Source organism: Myotis yumanensis, unplaced genomic scaffold (genome assembly GCF_028538775.1).
Source record: "Myotis yumanensis isolate MYYU_CA2020_CCGP unplaced genomic scaffold, mMyoYum1.0.hap1 SCAF_24, whole genome shotgun sequence".
Taxonomy (NCBI): domain Eukaryota; kingdom Metazoa; phylum Chordata; class Mammalia; order Chiroptera; family Vespertilionidae; genus Myotis; species Myotis yumanensis.
The window spans coordinates 10,020,721-10,040,317 of NW_027223775.1; the positions used below are offsets into that span (position 1 = coordinate 10,020,721).

General features: G+C 45.7%; 3 protein-coding genes across 3 annotated transcripts; all 3 read right to left on the reverse strand.

The window, feature by feature from the left end:
- Positions 1-5,399: 5,399 nt before the first annotated feature.
- Positions 5,400-5,738, reverse strand: LOC139000467 (protein p13 MTCP-1-like). Its single transcript, XM_070402635.1, has one exon. The coding sequence runs from the start codon at positions 5,736-5,738 to the stop codon at positions 5,400-5,402; it is 339 nt and encodes a 112-aa protein (XP_070258736.1).
- A 4,526-nt stretch (positions 5,739-10,264) lies between these two features.
- Positions 10,265-10,600, reverse strand: LOC139000468 (T-cell leukemia/lymphoma protein 1A-like). Its single transcript, XM_070402636.1, has one exon. The coding sequence runs from the start codon at positions 10,598-10,600 to the stop codon at positions 10,265-10,267; it is 336 nt and encodes a 111-aa protein (XP_070258737.1).
- A 4,549-nt stretch (positions 10,601-15,149) lies between these two features.
- LOC139000469 (protein p13 MTCP-1-like) lies at positions 15,150-15,488 on the reverse strand. Its single transcript, XM_070402637.1, has one exon. It carries the CDS (start codon positions 15,486-15,488, stop codon positions 15,150-15,152), a length of 339 nt encoding a protein of 112 aa, XP_070258738.1.
- Between the last annotated feature and the right edge of the window lie 4,109 nt (positions 15,489-19,597).

Sequence of the window (19,597 nt, forward strand, 5' to 3'; positions counted from 1 at the left end):
GGTGTGGTTGTCGTTTTCAATCTGGAGGGAGTCTCAGACTCTGAGCTCCAGTTCTGGGCGAGTCTCTAGGGACCCAGACTCAAACGGGAGAAGCAGGACTGTCTGGAATCGGTCGAAACGAGAGGGCAGCTTTCTCTCCAAGGTTTGCAGTGGTTGTTTGGACTCTGAGAGGCAGAGCCTCTGGGAACGGGACTGAGAGCAGCCATAACTGCTCGCTTTGCCCGCCATGTTGATCCTGTGCACCTGCCCCACCCAAGCCCTGTGCATAGCCATTTGTCAGATAGCCTCAGGCAAAGGCTAGATTAGCACCTCCCCAGAGGACAGAAGTTTTCCCACTGCAGACACAGCTGATTCTCACAGCCAGTTGGCCTGGAGGTCAAATCTCCCTAGTATTAACTACAACAATCAAGGCTTAACTACAACAAGACTGTGCACAAAGACCACTAGGTGATGCACCAAGAAAGCATAAAAAATGTGGAGACAAAGAAACAGGACAAAATTGTCAATGGAGGATATTGAGTTCAGAACCACACTTTTAAGGTCCCTCAAGAACTGTCTAGAAGCTGCCGATAAACTTATTGAGATCTACAAGAACTCTAATGAGACCCTCGATGTTGTGATAAAGAACCAACTAGAAATTAAGCATACATGGACTGAAATAAAGAATATTATACAGACTCCCAACAGCAGACCAGAGGAGCGCAAGAATCAAGTCGAAGATTTGAAATGCGAAGAAGCAAAAAACACCCAACAGGAAAAGCAAAATGAAAAAAGAATCCGAAAATATGAAGATAGTGTAAGGAGCCTCTGGGACAGCTTCAAGCGTACCAACATCAGAATTATAGAGGTGCCAGAAGTTGAGAGTGAGCAAGATATTGAAAACCTATTTGAAGAAATAATGACAGAAAACTTCCCCTTCCTGGTGAAAGAAATGGATCTACAACTCCAGGAAGCGCAGAGAACCCCAAACAAAAGGAATCCAAAGAGGACCACACCAAGACACATCATAATTAAAATGCCAAGAGCAAAAGACAAAGAGAGAATCTTAAAAGCAGCAAGAGAAAGAGACTCAATTACCTACAAGGGAATACCCATACGACTGTCAGCTGATTTCTCAACAGAAACTTTGCAGGCCAGAAGGGAGTGGCAAGAAATATTCAAAGTGATGAATGCCAAGAACCTACAACCAAGATTACTTTATCCAGCAAAGCTATCATTCAGAATTGAAGGTCAGATAAAGAGCTTCACAGATAAGGAAAAGCTAAAGGAGTTCATCACCACCAAACCAGTATTATATGAAATGCCGAAAGGTATCCTTTAAGAAGAGGAAGAAGAAGAAAAAGGTAAAGATACAAATTATGAACAACAAATATGCATTATCAACAAGTGAATCTAAGAATCAAATGAATAAATAATCTGATGAACAGAATGAACTGTTGATTATAATAGAATCAGGGACATAGAAAGGGAATGGACTGACTATTCTTGGGGGGAGGGGGAAAAAGTGTGGGAGATGCGGGAAGAGACTGGACAAAAATCGTGCACCTATGGATGAGGACAGCGGGTGGGAAGTGAGGGCAGAGGGTGGGGTGGGAACTGGAAGGAAGGGAGTTATGGGGGGAAAAAAGAGGAACAAATGTAAAATCTGAACAACAAAGATGTAATAAAAAAATATAAATAAATAAATAAATAAATACATAAATAAATAAATAAATAAATAAACTTTGTTGTTGGATCATCTTTTCTTTTTGTCCTGACACCACCACCTTCTTTCTGATAATCTCAGAGGAAACTCACAAACCATAGAATAAGCCACCTCACGCAAATATTATGCAAATAATATGGTTCACCTTTAACAGCAGGCAGAGGAACAAAGCTAATGTCAGCGTCCAGGTGGGCTTCCTAACAGAGCTCTTGCTTCTCAGGTGCTGGTGAGAGAGGCAAGACCAAAATATTCAGGGACAGACAGACACCTGGGATGGCTGATCAGGCAAACAGGAAGCAAAGAGACAGGTGAAACAGCAAGTAGGATTCCTTAGGTCTCATAACATCACTTATAGAATGATCTCTCCCTTCTCCAAACCTCAGCTATGATCTTGGCAAGAGCTGTATGGTTTTGCTGCTAAACAAACTTCAGTCCACAAAACCAAAATTCTTCCCACTGATCAGACTCTATCCCCAATCCTTCCTCCTTCTCCTCCCATCCACCTTTTTCTTACCCGTTATTCTTGCTCTGAAGGCAAAGTACTGTTCTTTGCACCTTTCCTCTGTGACCGGTATCTGCTTCCCCCTGTCACCTGAAGAAGAAAGAACATGGCCATGATATACATATTCCCAGGCATCCAGGTACCAGGAATGTGTCCAGAAAAACAAGGTTCCCCTGACTCACACCCCAGAAACCAGTCCCGTGAGACAGGTGGTGGTGAGGAAGGAAAGAGGTTTATTCAGGTGCCAGCAACCTGAGAAGATGGGGGAAGCTCATCCCAAAACCCATCTGCACATCTCAGTGCAGGCAGAGGCTTTTATAAGGAGGGAGAGGCCAAACAGAGCAAAGAGGTCAGATGGCGTGGCTTGAGAAGTTCTCTACATGCCGACAGGAACAGTCCAATCTGATAAGGATCTTGCAAGTGGTCAGGTGTCGGTCCAATGTGCGTCATCCTAGAATTTGTTCTCCTGGTTCTAAGGTTGAAGGTCATCAAAATTCCCAGAACTGGGAAGGTCAGAATTCATATCTTGTAAAATTAGTTCCTAGGATTCTCATACAAATATGGTGTTTATCTAAAAGATTCATTATTAGTCAGAGTCTGCAATTACAGGAGCAGTTTGGATAGAATGGTGAGGCGAGTTATAATTCTCACTGTGACATTAATGCTGAGAAGCTTCATTCTTCTTCAAGGCATTTCCACCCTTTGAAAAAGTAAAGTTGGCCCTAGCCGGTTTGGCTCAGTTGATAGAGTCTTGGCCTGGGAACTGAATGGTCCCAGGTTCGATTCCCGGTCAAGGGCACATGCCCAGGTTGTGGGCTTGATCCCTAAGGAGGGACGTGAGGGAGGCAGCCGATCCATGATTCTCTCATCATGGATGTTTCTAACTCTCTCACTCTCCATTCCTCTCTGAAAAAAAATAAAATAAAAAACAACTCCCAGCTCAATTACCTGAACTGAGGCAAACTCTTCCAAATTAGGAAGGAAAGATGATTGGAGCCTTAAGGATATGTCAGACATCTGCCTGATGGCATTTAGTAGAAGAAAATAAAATAATAAAATAAAAGAAATTAAGGGAGGAAAACAAACCAATTCAAATGTCAACCTCATACTGCCCTCAAAGGGATCCTGCCCAAAGGGTTCACGAGATAGAGTGTCTGCAGTGCGACAAATGATGGATCTCAAGGTGTGGGCTCTTTTATAAAAAAATATATATATGTTTTTTATTGGTTTTAAAGAGGTAGGGAGAGAGAGATAGAAACATCAGTGATGATGAGAGAGAATCATGGACCGGCTGCCTCCTGCACCCCCCCCACTGGGGATCAAGCCCGCAACCAGGGTATGTGCCCTTGACTGGAATCAAACCCTGGACCCCTCCGTCCACAGGACGACGCTCTGTCCACTGAGCTAAACCAGCACGGGAGCTAGGTCGTCTTTAAATGACTACCCACCTGACATGTTAAACCAAAAAAATAATAAACTATTTTAAAACAATATGCATGGCATCTGAATGCAACCATAGCTAATGTTTTTAAAATGATTTTATTGACTCAGAGAGGAAGGGAAATCGAGAGGGAGAGAAACATCCATGATGAGCAAGAATCATGGCTTTAGAGTCTAGCTCTGTGTGCATTTGGGTTTTTACTTGTGTTTAGCACTAAACAGCACCCAAAAAGCCCAGCGATCATAAAATTCATCTACCCTCTCATCAGCGAGAGGAGGCTGGAGGGGGAGGCGGAGGGAGCTCCAGAAATCAATTTCAGGACATCCATGGTTGCATTAAAGAGAATCACGGATTGGCCGCCTCCCACACGCCCCCTACTGGCGATCGAGCCCGAAACCTGGGCCTCTAGAAAAAATATATTAAACAGAGAAAGAAAAAGAAAAAGACCTTAAGCCTGAAAATATTAGCCCAGCCCCTATAGACAAGGCTCAAAGACATCCCTGGAAATAGTTTTCATTTCAATGACCAGCGTTCTCATTGTTTTATCTTCTGGGGTTCGTCAACCGATACTACCCTCTCCAAAAAAACAACGCATGTTTCGGGGAATTCGTGCACCAGTGTGGTGCCTGGGACTGGCCTGCGGGGATCGGCCAAAACTGGCTCTCTGACACCCCCCGAACAAACCCAGATTTCCAGAGGGCTCAGGCCAGTCCAAGGCATCCCACAGGTGCCCCATTAGGTCTGGGGAGGGACATGGGAGGTTGTCCAGCTGGGGAGAAACCATGGAAGGGCTCCATGGCGTGTCCAGCACGTCTCTCTCAGTCCCAATCAGCCAGACTCCAACAACAAGCTGACCTACCAGTCTGAATGACTTGTCCCTGTTGGTCAATGGATGTCATAGTGAGCAGTTGAGCAACCTTTGCATATCATTTGCATATTATGCTTTGATTGGTTGAACAGATGACAGGTCGACAGGACACTTAGCATATTAGGCTTTTATTATATAAGATTGATTTCATACAGGAAGGGAGCGAGAAACATCAATGATGAGAGAGAATCATACATCGGGTGCATTCTGCATGCCCCCTACTGGGGATTGAGCCCACAACCCGATCATGTGCCCTTGACCAGAATCGAACCTGGGACCTTCCAGAGTCCAAAGTCCAACCCTGTATCCACTGAGCCAAACAAGCTAGGGCTCTTTGATTAATTCTTGTCTGTGCCCTGACCAGGAATAGAACCGTGACCTCCAGGTTCATAGGTCATCCCTCAACCACTGAGAAAAACCAGCTTGGCTCAAAATGCTTTTATAGATTTGAGAGAGAGGGATAGAGACAGAGAAAGACAGAGAGACAAAGAGAGAGAGGGAGAGAGAGAGAGAGAAAGAGAGAGAGAGAGAGAGAAAGAGAGAAGGAGGAGGAGGAAAGGGGGAGGAGGAGGAGGAGGAGGAGAAGAAGAAGAAGAAGAAGAAGAAGAAGAAGAAGAAGAAGAAGAAGAAGAAGAAGAAGAAAAAGAAGAAGAAGAAGAAGAAGAACAACAACAACAACAACAAGAACAGGAAGAACAAGAACAAGAAGAGAGAGAGAGAGAGAGAGAGAGAGGGAGAGAGATCAATGTGCCCTTGTACCCAGGGGGTGGCAGATAGAATAACAGAGCTTATTAAAAAGTTGAACAGAACTATACACATCCCACCGGCAGGCCAGCAGGACTGGGGCTCAGGTTGACAAGAGCCAGGGACCCCATCACCTGTCCTACGAGTCTTTCCTCAGCTCAAGGATCATTTCCTCCACGCCATTCTCCTTGATGTGGTGCACGATGCGCCAGAACCGGCACATGCAGTCCAGGTACTGGTCGCCAGGTTGGAGCGTCCACATAAAAGGCATGGTACTCGAGGTCTCCGGGCTGGTGGTGAGTGCGATATGCCCACTGGGGTTTTTTTCCTGGCGCAACCGTACTTGGAGGACACCTCCTGTCTCCATGACGAGATGCAGCCACGTGCGCTTCTTATCGTCCTCATACACCGAGGGCCCACGGATCCTCAGGCAAATGGGGTGCGAGGTGAGGTGCAACTTTGACGGGAGCTCGGCCATGACTCCTCCGTGGTCCAAAGAGCAACAGCCACAGCTTCTCAGAGCCTCTTGCTACTTCGGTCCTGGTATCGAAAGAGAGGGGTTAGGGTGTCCAAGTGCATTTTACCTTGGCTTTTTTTCTTTATGGTTTTTATGGTTGTGTTTGTGGTAGCCTTTGGTTTATTTTGCAAATTTATAAATCACAACTTTTCTTTCTTTTTATTTTTAGATCTCTCTCCTAGAACAACACTACAAAACATCCTGGAAGTAAAATATGACTCTGTGAAGATAACATGGTCCTATGGAATTTTACAAACCTGTGGCCTCTCCCAATCCGGGACTCCTTGAGGGATGTCCAACTGACGGCTTAGGCCCGCTTTAGTGCTGCCGTGGAGGCTCCCACCACCCCACTGTGCTCGGAAGCTGTGAGCTGGCTTTTGGCTCAGCAGCGCTCCCCCTGTGGGAGTGCACTGACCACCAGTGGACATCTCCTGACATAAACATCTGCCCCCAGTGGTCAGTGTGTGTCATAGCGTCCAGTCGTTCTCCCGTTTTATCGATTTGCATATTAGCCTTTAATTGTATTAGATTGACTCAATGGTCTACTTTACTGTGCCATGACTATTCTTTTTTTTTTTTTATATATAGTTTTACTGATTTCAGAGAGAATGGGAGAGGGAGAGAAAGATCAATGATGACAGAGAATCACGGATTGGTTGCCTCCTGCATGCCCCCTACTGGGGATCAAGACTGTAACCCAGGCATGTGCCATGACTGGGAATCGAATCCACATCTCCTGGTTCCTAGTTTTAAGCTGAACAACTGAGCCATGACAGCTGGGCTCTTTTAATTTCTTTCTTTTCTTTTCTTTTCTTTTCTTTTCTTTTCTTTTCTTTTTCTCTTTTCCTTTCCTTTCTTATCCTTTCCTTTCCTTTCTTATCCTTTCCTTTCCTTTCCTTTCCTTTCCTTTCTTTTCCTTTCCTTTCCTTTCCTTTCCTTTCCTTTCCTTTCCTTTCCTTTCCTTTCCTTCCCTTCCCTTCCCTTTCCTTTCCTTTCCTTTCCTTTCCTTTCCTTTCCTTTCCTTTCCTTTCCTTTCCTTTCCTTTCCTTTCTTTTCTTTTATTTTTTCTTTTGTTAATTAAAACTTTGTAGTTGGTTCAAGTTTTTTTTGTCCTGACACCACCACCTTCTTTCTGATCATCTCAAATGGAACTCACAAACCATAGAACAACCCACCCCATGCAAATTATATGCAAATAATATGCTTTACCTTTAACAGCTGGCAAAGGAACAAAGGTAATGTCAGCGTCCAGGTGGGCTTCTTACCAGAGCTCTTGCTTCTCAGGTGCAGGTGAGAGAGGCAGGACCAAAATATCCAGGGACAGACAGATACCTGGGATAGCTGATTGAGCAAACAGGAAGCAAAGAGACATGTGAAACATCAAGTAGGATTCCTGAGGTCTCATATTATCACTTATAGAATGAACTCTCCCTTCCCCAATCCTCAGCCATGCTCTTGGCACCAGTTGTCTGGTTTTGCTGCTAAACTCACTTCAGTCTACAAGGTCCAAATTCCTCCCTCAGATTAGCCTCCATCCCCAATGATTTCTCCTTCTCCTCACATCCATCTTTTTCTTACCTCTTCTTCTTGCTCTGAAGGCAAAGCACCGTTCTTTACTCCTTTCCTCTGTGACCAATATCTGCTTCCCCTTGTCACCTGCAGAAGAAAGAACATCACCATGATACACATATACCCAGGTGTCCAGGTACCAGGAATGTGTCCAGAAAAACAAGGTACCACTGACTCACACCCCAGAAACCAGTCCTGTGAGACAGGCGGTGGTGAGAAAGGAGTGAGGTTTATTCAGGTGGCAGCAACCTGAGAAGATGCAGAAAGCTCCTTCCAAAACCCATCTGTACATCTCAGTGCAAGCAGAGGCTTTTATAAGGAGGGAGAGGCCAAACAGAGCAAAGAGGTCAGGGGGCGGGGCTTGAGAAGTTCTCTCCATGCCCACAGGCACAGTCTAATCTGATAAGGATCTTGCAAGTGGTCAGGTGTCGGTCCAGTGTGCGTCATCCTAGACTTTGTCCTCCTGGTTCTCAGGGTGAAGGTCATTAAATATCCCAGAACTGGGGAGTTCAGAGTTCATATCTTGTAAAATGAGTTCCTAGGATTCTTATACAATCATCCTGTTTACCTACAAGTTTCATTATTAAGAAGCGTCTGCATTTACAGGAACAATGTGGAAAGAATAGTGAGTTGTAATTCCCACTGTGACATGAATGCTGAGATGCTTCGTTCTTCTTCAAGGCATTTGCACCCTTTGAAAAAGTCAAAATGGCCCTGGCAGGTTTGGCTCAGTGTATAGAGTGCTGGCCTGCGAACAGAAGGGTCCCGGGTTTGATTCCTGATCAAGGGCACATGTCCAGGTTGTGGGCTGGATCCCCAGTGAGAGACTTGCAGGAGGCAGCCGATCCATGATTCTCTCATCATGGATGTTTCTAACTCTCTCGCTCTCCCTTCCTCTCTGAAATCAATAAAAATATATTTGAAAAAAAAAAGGCTGACGCTCTATCCATTGGGCAACACCAGCTAGGGTGCTATGTCGTCTTTAAATGACTACCCACCTGGCATGTTAATCCAAAAAATAATAAAGTATTTGAAAACAATGTGCATGTCACCTGAATGCAACAATTGCTTAATATTTTAGAAATTATTTTATTGACTCAGAGTGGAAGGGAAAGAGAGAAGGAGAGAAACATCCATGATGAGAGAGAATCACGGATCGGCTGCCTCCCGCATGCCCCCTACTGGCGATCGAGACTGCAACCCGGGCATGTGCCCTTGACAGGGAATCGAACCGTGACCTCCAGGTGGATAGGTCGATGCTCAACCGCTGAGCCACCAAGGCCGGGCTGGAAGTGCAATATTTTGAATATGAGAAACGCAACTTGGAAACACGTCCCTCACGCTCCCCAGTCCTCAGCCTTAAGTAGCTCAATTTGCATTTGCAAACACTTTCCTGCAAGAGGAGAATATAAACAGCAGTCAGTGATCTATTTAATGCAGCCATGGATACCCTGAAATTGATTTCTGGGGCTGCTCCTGGCTCCCCCTCCAGCGTCCTCTCTCTGGTGCGATGCTAGATGAATTTTATGATCACTGGGCTTTGTTTGGGGCTGTTTAGTGCTAAACACAACTAAAAACCCATATGCATTCAGAGCTAGATGCAAAAGCCACACACAAAGCCAGTTTGAGCCTTCAGAAGACGAGCCCTGGCTTCCTTTGTAATTGCTCAGAGGAAAGAGATGATCAGCATAAAACACCCGTCATCCCCCAAACATTCGTTCTTTTTTTGGAGAGGGTAGTATTGGCTGACAAACCTCAGGAGATCAAACAATGAGAACCCTGGTCATTGAAATGAAAACTATTTCCAATGATTTCTTCAAGCCTTGTCTACCGGGGCTGGGCTAATATTTTCAGGCTTAAGGTCTTTTTCTTTTTCTTTCTCTGTTTAATATATTTTTACGAGAGGCCCGGTGTACGAATTCGTGCACCATTGTGGTCCCTTGGCCTGGCCTTTGGAGATCAGCCGAAACTGTCTCTCTGACATCCCCCGAGGGGTCCCAGATTATGAGAGGACACAGGCCAGGCCAAGATACCCCACCGGTGCACCATTAGGTCTGAGGAGGGACACGGTACATTGGCCAGCTGGAGAGGGACCATGGGAGGGCTCCAGGGCATGTCCAACATGTCTCATTCAGTCCCGATCAGACAGACCTAAGCAGCAAGCTGACCAACCAGCCTGAATGTCTTGTCCCTGGTGGTCAATGCATGTCATAGAGAGCAGTTGAGCAATCTTAGTATATCATTTGCATATTATGCTTTGATTGGTTGAACAGATGACCGGTCAACTGGACACTTAGTGTATTAGGCTTTTATTATATAGGATTGATTTTATACAGGAAGGGAGCGAGAAACATCATTGATGAGAGAGAATCATACATCAGGTGCCTCCTGCACACCCCCTACTGGGGGTCGAGCCCACAACCAGAGCATGTGCCCTTCACCAGAATCGAACCTGTGGTCTTCCGGAGACCACAGTCCAACCCTCTATCCACTGAGCCAAAGAAGTTAGGGCTCATTGGTCAATTCTTGTCTGTGCCCTGACCAGGAATCAAACCATGATCTCCTTGTTCATAGGTCGTACCTACACCACTGAGAAACACCAGCTTGGCTCAAAATTCTTTTATTGATTTGAGAGAGGGAGAGATTCAGAGAGAGACAGAGAGACAAAGATTCAGAGAGAGAGAGAGAAAGGAGGAGGAGAAGAAGAAAAAGAAGAACAACAAGAAGAAGAAGAACAAGAAGAAAGAGAGAGAGAGAGAGAGAGCAAGAGAGAGAAATCAATGTGACCTCGTACCCAGGGGGAGGCAGACAGAACAACAGAGCTTATTAAAAAGGTTAACAGAACTATACACATCCCACCGGCAGGCCAGCAGCACTGGGGCTCAGGTTGACAAGAGCCAGGGAGGCCATCACGTGTCCTACGAGTCGTCCATCAGCTCAAGGATCATTTCCTCCACGCCATTCACTGTGACGTGGTGCACAATGCGCCAGAACAGGCCCATGGGGTCCACATACTTGCTGCCAGAATGGAGGGTCCACATCCAAGGCATGGTGCTTGAGGTCAGCGGGGAGGTGGTGAGTCTGATATGCCGACTGGAGATGTCTTCCTGGCGCAAGCGTACCTGCAGGACACCTGTGCCCATGACGAGATGCAGCCATGTGCGATGTTTCTCGTCCTTATACACCGAGTGCCTACGGATCCTCAGGCACTTGGGGTGCGAGGTGAGGTGCACATTTGACGGTAGTTCAGCCATGACCCCTCCGTGGTCCAAGGAGCAACAGTCACTGTTCTCAGAGCTTCTCGCTACTTCAGTCCTGGTATCGAAAGAGAGGGGATGGGGTATCCAAACGCATATTACCTCGACTTTAATATTTATGGTTTTTATGGTTGTGTTTGTGGTTGCCTTTGGATTATTTTGCAAATTGATAAATCTCAACTTTTCTTTCTTTTTAGCTTTAGATCTCTCTCCTAGAACTAACTGTACAAAACGTACTTAATGTAAAATATGATTCTTTGAAAGTAACATGGTCGTATAGAATTTTTAAAACATTTTTTAAATGACAGATGACATAGAATGTTAGGTTCATTTCAAGGGTACTCCCCAATGGTTAGACATTATATTGTGGACTAAGAAATCATGCAATTAATCTCATACCCATCTGACACCACAACAGTTATAATATTACTAGAGGCTCAGTGTACAGAATTTATGCACTCAGGGCGGTCCCTCTACCAATCCTGCAGCCTCTCCCAGTCCAGGACCCCTTGAGGGATGTACCACTGATGGCTTAGAACCACTTTAGTGCTGCCGTGGAGGCTCCCACCACCCCCCTGAGGTCGGCAGCTGTGAGCGTGGCCTTTGGCTGAGCGGCGCTCCCCCTGTGGGAGTGCACTGACCACCGGTGGACAGCTCCTGCCATGAGCATCTGCCCTTGGTGGTCAGTGGGTGTCATAGCGACCAGTCCTTCTGCCGTTTTCTCAATTTTCATATTAGCCTCTTATTATATTGTATTGACTCAATGCTCTACTTTACTGTGCTATGACTATTCTTTCATTTTTTTCATATAGTTTTACTGATTTCAGAGGAGAAGGAACAGGGAGAGAGAGAGAGAGAAAGATCAATGATGACAGAGAATCATGGATTGGTTGCCTACTGCATGCCCCCTACTGGGGATCAAGACTGTAACCTGGGCATTGCCCAGACAGGGAATCTATCCGAGATCTCCTGGTTCTGAGGTTTAAGCTAAACAAGTAAGCAATGCCAGCCGGGCACTTTTCTTTAATATTTCTTTTGTTAATTAAAACTTTGTTGTTAGATCAACTTTTCTTTTTGTCCTGAAACCACCACCTTCTTTCTGATCATCTCAGATGGAACTCACAAACCATAGAACAAGCCACCCCATGCAAATAATTTGCAAATAATATGCTATACCTTTAACAGCTGATACAGGAACAAAGCTAATATCAGCGTCCAGGTGGGTTTCTTAACAGAGGTCTTGCTTCTCAGGTGCTGGTGAGAGAGGCAAGACCAAAATATTCAGGGACAGACAGGTACTGGGATAGCTGATTGGGAAAACAGGAAGCAAAGAGACAGGTGAAACAGCAAGTATGATTCCCGAGGTCTCATAACATCACTTATAGAATGATCTCTCCCTACTCCAAAACTCAGCCATGCTCTTTGCAAGAGCTGTATGGTTTTTCTGCTAAACTCACTTCAGTCCACAAAGTCAAAATTCCTCTCTCAGATCAGACTCCATCCCCAATGCTTCCTCCTTCTCCTATGATCCATTTTTTCTTACCTCTTCTTCTTGCTATGAACTCAAAGCACCGTTCTTCACTCCTTTCCTCTGTGACCCATCTCTGCTTCCCCCTGTCACCTGCAGAGAAAAGAACATGACCATGATACACCTGTTCCAGGGAGTCCATGTACCAGGAATGTGTCCAGAAAAACAAGGTTCCCCTGACTCACACCCCAGAAACCAGTCCAGTGAGACAGGTGGTGTTGAGGAAGGAAAGAGGTTTATTCAGGTGCCGGCAACCTGAGAAGATGGGGGAAGCTTGTTCCAAAACCCATCTGCACATCTCAGTGTAAGCAGAGGCTTTTATAAGGAGGGAGAGGCCAAACAGAGCAAAGAGGTCAGGGGCTTGAGAAGTTCTCTACATGCCGGCAGGCACAGTCCAATCTGATAAGGATCTTGCAAGTGGTCAGGTGTCGGTCCAGTGTGTGTCATCCTATCCTTTGTCCTTCTAGTTCTAAAGTTGAAGGTCATCAAATATCCCATAACTGGGAAGGTCAGAGTTCATATTTTGTAAAATGAGTTCCTAGGATTCTTATACAAACATGCTGTTTACCAGAAGCTTCATTATTAGTCAGAGTCTGCAATTACAGGAGCAATTTGGAAAGAATATTGAGGTGAGTCATAATTCCCACTGTGACATGAATGCTGTGATGCTTCGTTCTTCTTCAATGCATTTCCACCCTTTGGAAAAGTCAAATTGGCCCTAGCCGGTTTGGCTCAGTGGATAGAGTGTTGGCCTGTGAACTGAAGGGTCCCAGGTTTGATTCCCCGTCAAGGGCCCATGCCCAGGTTGTGGGCTTGATCCCCAGGGAGGGACTTGCAGGAGGCACACGATCCATGATTCTCTCATCATGGATGTTTCTCCCTCTCTCCTTCTCCATTACTCTCTGAAAAAAAAATTAAATACTACTCCCAGCTCAATGACCTGGACTGATGCAAACTCTTCCCCTGTTAGGAAGGAAAGATGAATCGGGTCCTATGGGAATGTCAGACATCTGCCTGTTGGCATTTAGGAGAAGGAAAAAAAAAAGGAAAAAAATGTGCGGAAAAAAAACATAGTTCAAATGTCACCCTCATACTGCCCTCGAAGGAAACGAGCCCAAAGGGGTCATGAGACAGAATGTCTGCAGTGTGACACATGACAGATATCGAGGCGTGGGCTCTTTTATAAATATATATATATATTTATAAAATCTATATATATATAGATTGATTTTAGAGAGGAAAGGAGAGAGAGAGATTGAAACATCAGTGATGATGAGTGAGAATCATCGACCGGCAGCCCACTGCACGACCCCATTTTGGATTCAACCCTCAACCCGTGCATGTGCCCTTGACCGGAATCGAACCCGGGACCCTTCAGTCCACAGGCCGACGCTCTATCCACTGACCCACACTAGCATGGGCGCTAGGTAGTCTTTAAATAACTACCCACCTGGTATGTTAAACCAAAAAAATAATAAACTGTTTTAAATCAATGTGCATGCCATCCAAATGCAACAATTGCTAATGTTTTTGTAATTTACTTTATTGACTCAGAGAGGAAGGGAGACCCAGAGCGAGAGAAACATCCATGATGAGAGAAAATCACGGCTTTAGCATCTACCTCTGTGTACATTGGGATTCATTTTGTTTAGCACTAAACAGCCCCAAACAAAGCCCAGCTATCATAAAATTCATCACCCATTTCTCAGCGAGAGGAGGCTGGAGGGGGAGCCATAGGGAGCCCCAGAAATCACTTTCAGGACATCCATGGTTGCATTAAAGAGAATCACGGATCAGCCGCCTCACACACGCCCCATGCTGGCGATTGATTCCGAAACCTGGGCCTCTAGTAAAAATATATTAAACAGAGAAAGAAAAAGAAAAAGACCTTAAGCCTGAAAGCATTAGCCCAGGCCCATTAGACAAGGCTCAAAGACATCCCTGGAAATAGTTTTCATTTCAATGACCAGCATTCTCATTGTTTGATCTCCTGAGGTTCGTCAACCAATACTACCCTCTCCAAAAAGAACGAATGTTTGGGGGAATTCGAGCACTAGTGTGGTGTCTCAGCCTGGCCGGTGGGGATCTGCCGAAACTGGCTCTCTGACATCTCCTGAGGGGTCCCAGATTACGAGAGGGTACAGGCCAGTCCAAGGCACCCCACAAGTGCCCTATTAATTCTGGGGAGGGACACGGGATGTTGGCCAGCTGGGGAGGGACCATGGGAGGGCTCCAGGGTGTGTCCAGCATGTCTCACTCAGTCCCGATCAGCCAGACCCCATCAGCAAGCTGACCTACCAATCTGAATGTCTTGTCCCTAGTGGTCAGTGAATGCTATAGCAAGCAGTAGAGTAACCTGAGTATATCATTTGCATATTACGCTTTGATTGGTTGAACAGATGACCGGTCAACTGGACACTTAGAATATTAGGCTTTTATTATATGTGATTGATTTCATACAGGAAGGGAGAGCGAAACATCAATGATGAGAGAGAATCATGCACGCCCCCTACTGTGGATCCAGCCTACAACCAGAGCATGTGCCCTTGACCAGATTAAAACCTGGGGTCTTCCAGAGTCCACAGTCCAACCCTCTATCCACTGAGCCAAACATGCTAGGGCTCATTGGTTAATTCTTGTCTGTGCCCTGACCAGAAATAGAACCATGACCTCCGGGTTCATAGGTCGTTCCTCAACCACTGAGAAACACCAACTTGGCTCAAAAATGCTTTTATTGATTTGAGATAGTGGGGGGGGGGGGGGAGAGAGAGAGAGAGAGAGAGAGAAGATGAAGAAGAAGAAGAACAAGAAAAGATATATATATATATATATATATATATATAGAGAGAGAGAGAGAGAGAGAGAGAGAGAGAGAGATCAATGTGCCCTCGCACAAAGGGGGTGGCAGATAGAATAACAGAGCTTATTAAGAAGGTGAACAGAACTATATACGTCCCACCAGCAGGCCAGCAGGACTGGGGTTCAGGTTGACAAGAGCCAGGGACCCCATCACATGTCCTACGAGTCTTCCATCAGCTCAAGGATCATTTCTTCCATGTCATCCATCTTGACGTGGTGCACGATGCGCCAGAACCGGCCCATGGAGTCCAAGTACTGGCTGCTCTGGTGTAGTGTCCACATCGAAGGCATGGTGCTCGAGATCAGCGGGTTGGTGGAGAGTGCGATATACCCGCTGGGGATGTCGTCCTGCCACAACCGTACTTGCAGGACACTTTCTGTATCCAGGACGAGATGCAGCCATGTGCGATGTTTCTCGTCCTCATACACCGAGTGCCCACGGATCCTCAGGCAGATGGGGTGCGAGGTGAGGTGCACCTTCGACAGTAGCTCGACCATGACCCCTTCGTGGTTTAGGGAGCAAGATCCACAGCTTCTCAGAGCCTCTCACTATTTCGTTCCTGGTATGGAAAGACAGGGGATGGGTCTCCAAATGCATTTTAACTCGGGTTTTATCTTTATGGATTTTACGGTTGTGTTTGTGGTGGCCTTTGGTTTATTTTTCAAATTGATAAATCTCAACTTTTCTTTCTTTTTAGTTTTAGAGCTCTGTTCTCAAACAAACTGTACAAAAAGTATGTAAGATAAAATATGACTCTATGAAGGTAACATGGTCCTATGGAATTTTAAAAACATTTTTAAATGACAGTTAACATAGAGCCTTAGGTTCATTTCAGGGGTACACCCCAATGATTAGACCTTCTATAATGGACTAAGAAATCATGGAATTAATCTCATACCCATCTGACACCATACACAGTTATTACATATTACTAGAGGTTCAGTGCACAAAATATATGCACACAGGGTGGTTCCTCAGCCAACCCTGCAGCCTCTCCCAGTCCAGGACCCCTTGAGCGATATTCAACTGATGGCTAAGGCCCAATTTAGTGCTTCTGTGGAGACTCCCACTAACCCCCTGTGCTAGGCAGCTATGAGCCTGGCTTTTGGCTGAGCGGCACTCCTCTGTGGGAGTGCACTGACCACAAGTGGACAGCTCTTGCCATGAGCATCTGCCCTTGGTGGTCAGTGGGTGTCATAGCGACCAGTCGTTCTGCCGTTTTGTCGATTTGCATATTAGCCTTTTATTATATTGTATTGACTCAATGCTCTGCTTAACTGTGCCATGACTAGTCTTTCGTTTTTTTCATATACTTTTCCTGATTTCAGAGAGGAAGGAAGTGGTAGAGAAAGAAAGATCAATGATGACCGAGAATCATGGATTGGTTGCCTCCTGCATGCCCCCTACTGGGGAGCAAGACTTTAACCCGGGCAGGTGCCATGACTGGGAATCGAATCGACATCTCCTGGTTCCTAAGTTTAAGCTAAACAACTGAGCCATGCCAGGCAGGCTTTTTTTTCTATTCTTTTTTTTTCTTAATTAAAACTTTGTAGTTGTTTCAACTATTCTTTTGGTCTTGACAACACCACCTTCTTACTGATCATCTCAGAGGAAACTCACAAACCATAGAACAAGCCACCCCCATGCAAATAATATGCTTTACCTTTAACAGCTGGCAGAGGGACAAAGCGGACGAAAGCGTCCAGGTGGGCTTCTTAACAGCGGTCTTGCTTCTCAAGTGCTGGTGAGAGAGGCAAGAACAAAATATTCAGGGACAGACAGATGCCTGGGAGTGCTGAACGGGAAAACAGGAAGCAAAGAGATAGGTGAAATAGCCAGAGGGATTTGTGAGGTCTCATAACATCACTTATAGAATGATCTCTCCCTTCCCCAAACCTCAGCTATGCTCTTGGCAAGAGCTGTATGGTTTTGCTGCTAAATTCTCTTCAGTCCACAAAGTCCAAATTCCTCCCTCAGATTAGACTCCATACCCAATCCTTCCTCCTCCTCCTCCCATCCATCTTTTTCTTACCTCTTCTTCTTGTTCTAAAGGCAAAGCACCATTCTTCACTCCTTTCCTCTGTGCCCGGTCTCTGCTTCCCGCTGTCACCTGCAGAAGAAAGAACATGACCATGATACACAGGTTCCAGGGAGTCCATGTACCAGGAATGTGTCCAAAAAAACAAGGTTCCCTGACTCACACCCCAGAAACCAGTCCCTTGAGACAGGTGGTGGTGAGGAAGGAAAGAGGTATATTCAGGTGCCAGCAACCTGAGAAGATGGGGGAAGCTTGTTCCAAAACCCATCTGCACATCTCAGTGCAGGCAGAGGATTTTATAAGGAGGCAGACTCCAAACAGAGCAAAGAGGTCAGGGGGCGGGGCTTGAGAAGTTCTCTACATGCCGACAGGCACAGTCCAATCTGATAAGTATCTTGAAGTGGTCAGATGGCGGTCCAGAGTGCGTCATCATAGAGTTTGTCCTCCTGGTTCTAAGGTTTAATGTCAGCAAACCTCCTAGGATTGGAAAGGTCAGAGTTCATATCTTGTTAAATGAGTTCCTAGGATTATTATACAAACATGCTGTTTACCTACAAGATTCATTATTAGTCAGAGTCTGCATTTACAGGAACAATGTGGAAAGAATAGGGAGGTGAGTTGTAATTTCCACTGTGCCATGAGCGCTGAGATGCTTTGTTCTTCTTCAAGGCATTTGTAGCCTTTTAAAAAGTCAAATTGGCCCTGGCCTGTTTGGCTCAGTGGATAGGGCGTCAGCATGTGAACTGAAGAGTACCAGATTAGATTCCAGTCAAGGACACATACCCAGGTTGTGGGCTTGATTCCCAGTGAGGGACTTGCAGGTTGTGCCGACCCATGATTCTCTCATCATGGATGTTTCTAACTCTCTCCCTCTCCCTTCCTCTCAGAAATCAATAAAAATATATTTGAAAAAAAAGGCAGATGCTCTATCCACTGAGCCAAACATGCTCGGGCTCTATGTCGTCTTTAAATGACTACCCACCTGGTATGTTAAACCAAAAATAATAATAAACTATTTTAAAACAATGTGCATTTAATCTGAATGCCACACTTGCTTAATATTTTTAAAATGGTTTTATTGTCTCAGAGAGGAAGGAAAAGGAGAGGGAGAGAAACATCCAGGATGAGAGAGAATCACGGATGGGCTGTCACCCAATGCCGCCTACTGGGGATCGAACCCGCAACCTGGGCATGTGCCTTTGAACCGGAATCGAACCGTGACCTTCTGGTTGATAGGTCTACACTCAGCCACTGAACCACTCCAGCTGGGCCCGAAGTAAAATATTTTGAATATGAGAAACACACGTTAGAAACACAACCCTCACGCTCCCCAGTCCTCAGCCTTAAAGGTCTCAATGTGCATTTGCAAACACTTTCTTGCAAGAGGAGAATTTATTCAGCACTCAGTGATCTCTTTAATGCCGCCATGAATGATATGAAATTGATTTTTGGGGCTCACCCAGGGCCCTCCTCCCGCCACCTGTCTAAGGTGTGATGCTAGATAAATTTTACGATCGCTGGGCTTTGTTTGGGGATGTTTAGTGCTAAACACAATTAAAAACCAAAATGCATCCAGAGCTAGACACTAAAGCCACACATAGAGCCTGTTCGAGCCTTCACCTGACTAGCCCTGGCATTCCTCGTAATTACTCAAAGGAAAGAGATGATCAGCATAAAACACCCGTAATCCCCAAACATTCGTTCTTTTTTTAGAGAAGGTAGTATTGGTTGACGAACCTCAGGAGATCAAACAATGAGAACGCTGGTCATTGAAATGAAAACTATTTCCAGTGATGTCTTCGAGCCTTGCCTACCAGGGCTGGGCTAATATTTTCACGCTGAAGGTCTTTTTCTTTGTCTTTCTCTGTTTTATATATTTTTACTAGAGGCCCGATGCACTAATTCGTGCACCTGTGTGGTGCCTCGGGCTGGCCTGCGGGGATCAGCCGAAAGTGGCTCTCTGACATCCCCCGAGGGTTCCCAGACTAGGAGAGGGCACAGGCCAGGCCAAAAGACCCCACCGGTGCCCCATTAGTTCTGGGGAGGGACTCTGGAGATTGGCCAGCTGGGGAGGGACCATGGGAGGGCTCCAGGCCGTGTCCAGCCTGTCTCACTCAGTCCCCATCAGCCAGACCCCACCAGCAATCTGACCTACCAATCTGAATATCTTGTCCCTGGTGGTCAATGAATGTCATAGAGAGCAGTTGAGCAATCTTAGTATATCCTTTGCAAATTATGTTTGATTGGTTGAACAGATGACCAGTCGACTGGACACTTAGCATATTAGGTTTTTTTAATTTAGGATTGCTTTCATACAGTAAGGGAGTGAGAAACATCAATGATGAGAGAGAATCATACATTGGGTGCCTCCTACACAACCCCTACTGGGGATTGAGCCCACAACGAGAGTGTGTGCCCTTGACCAGAATCGAACCTGGGACCTTCCAGATTTCACAGTACAACCGTATATCCACTGAACCAAACAAGCTAGGGCTCGTTGGTTAATTCTTGTCTGTGCCCAGACCAGGAATTGAACTGTGACCTCCGGGTTCATAACTCGTCCGTCAA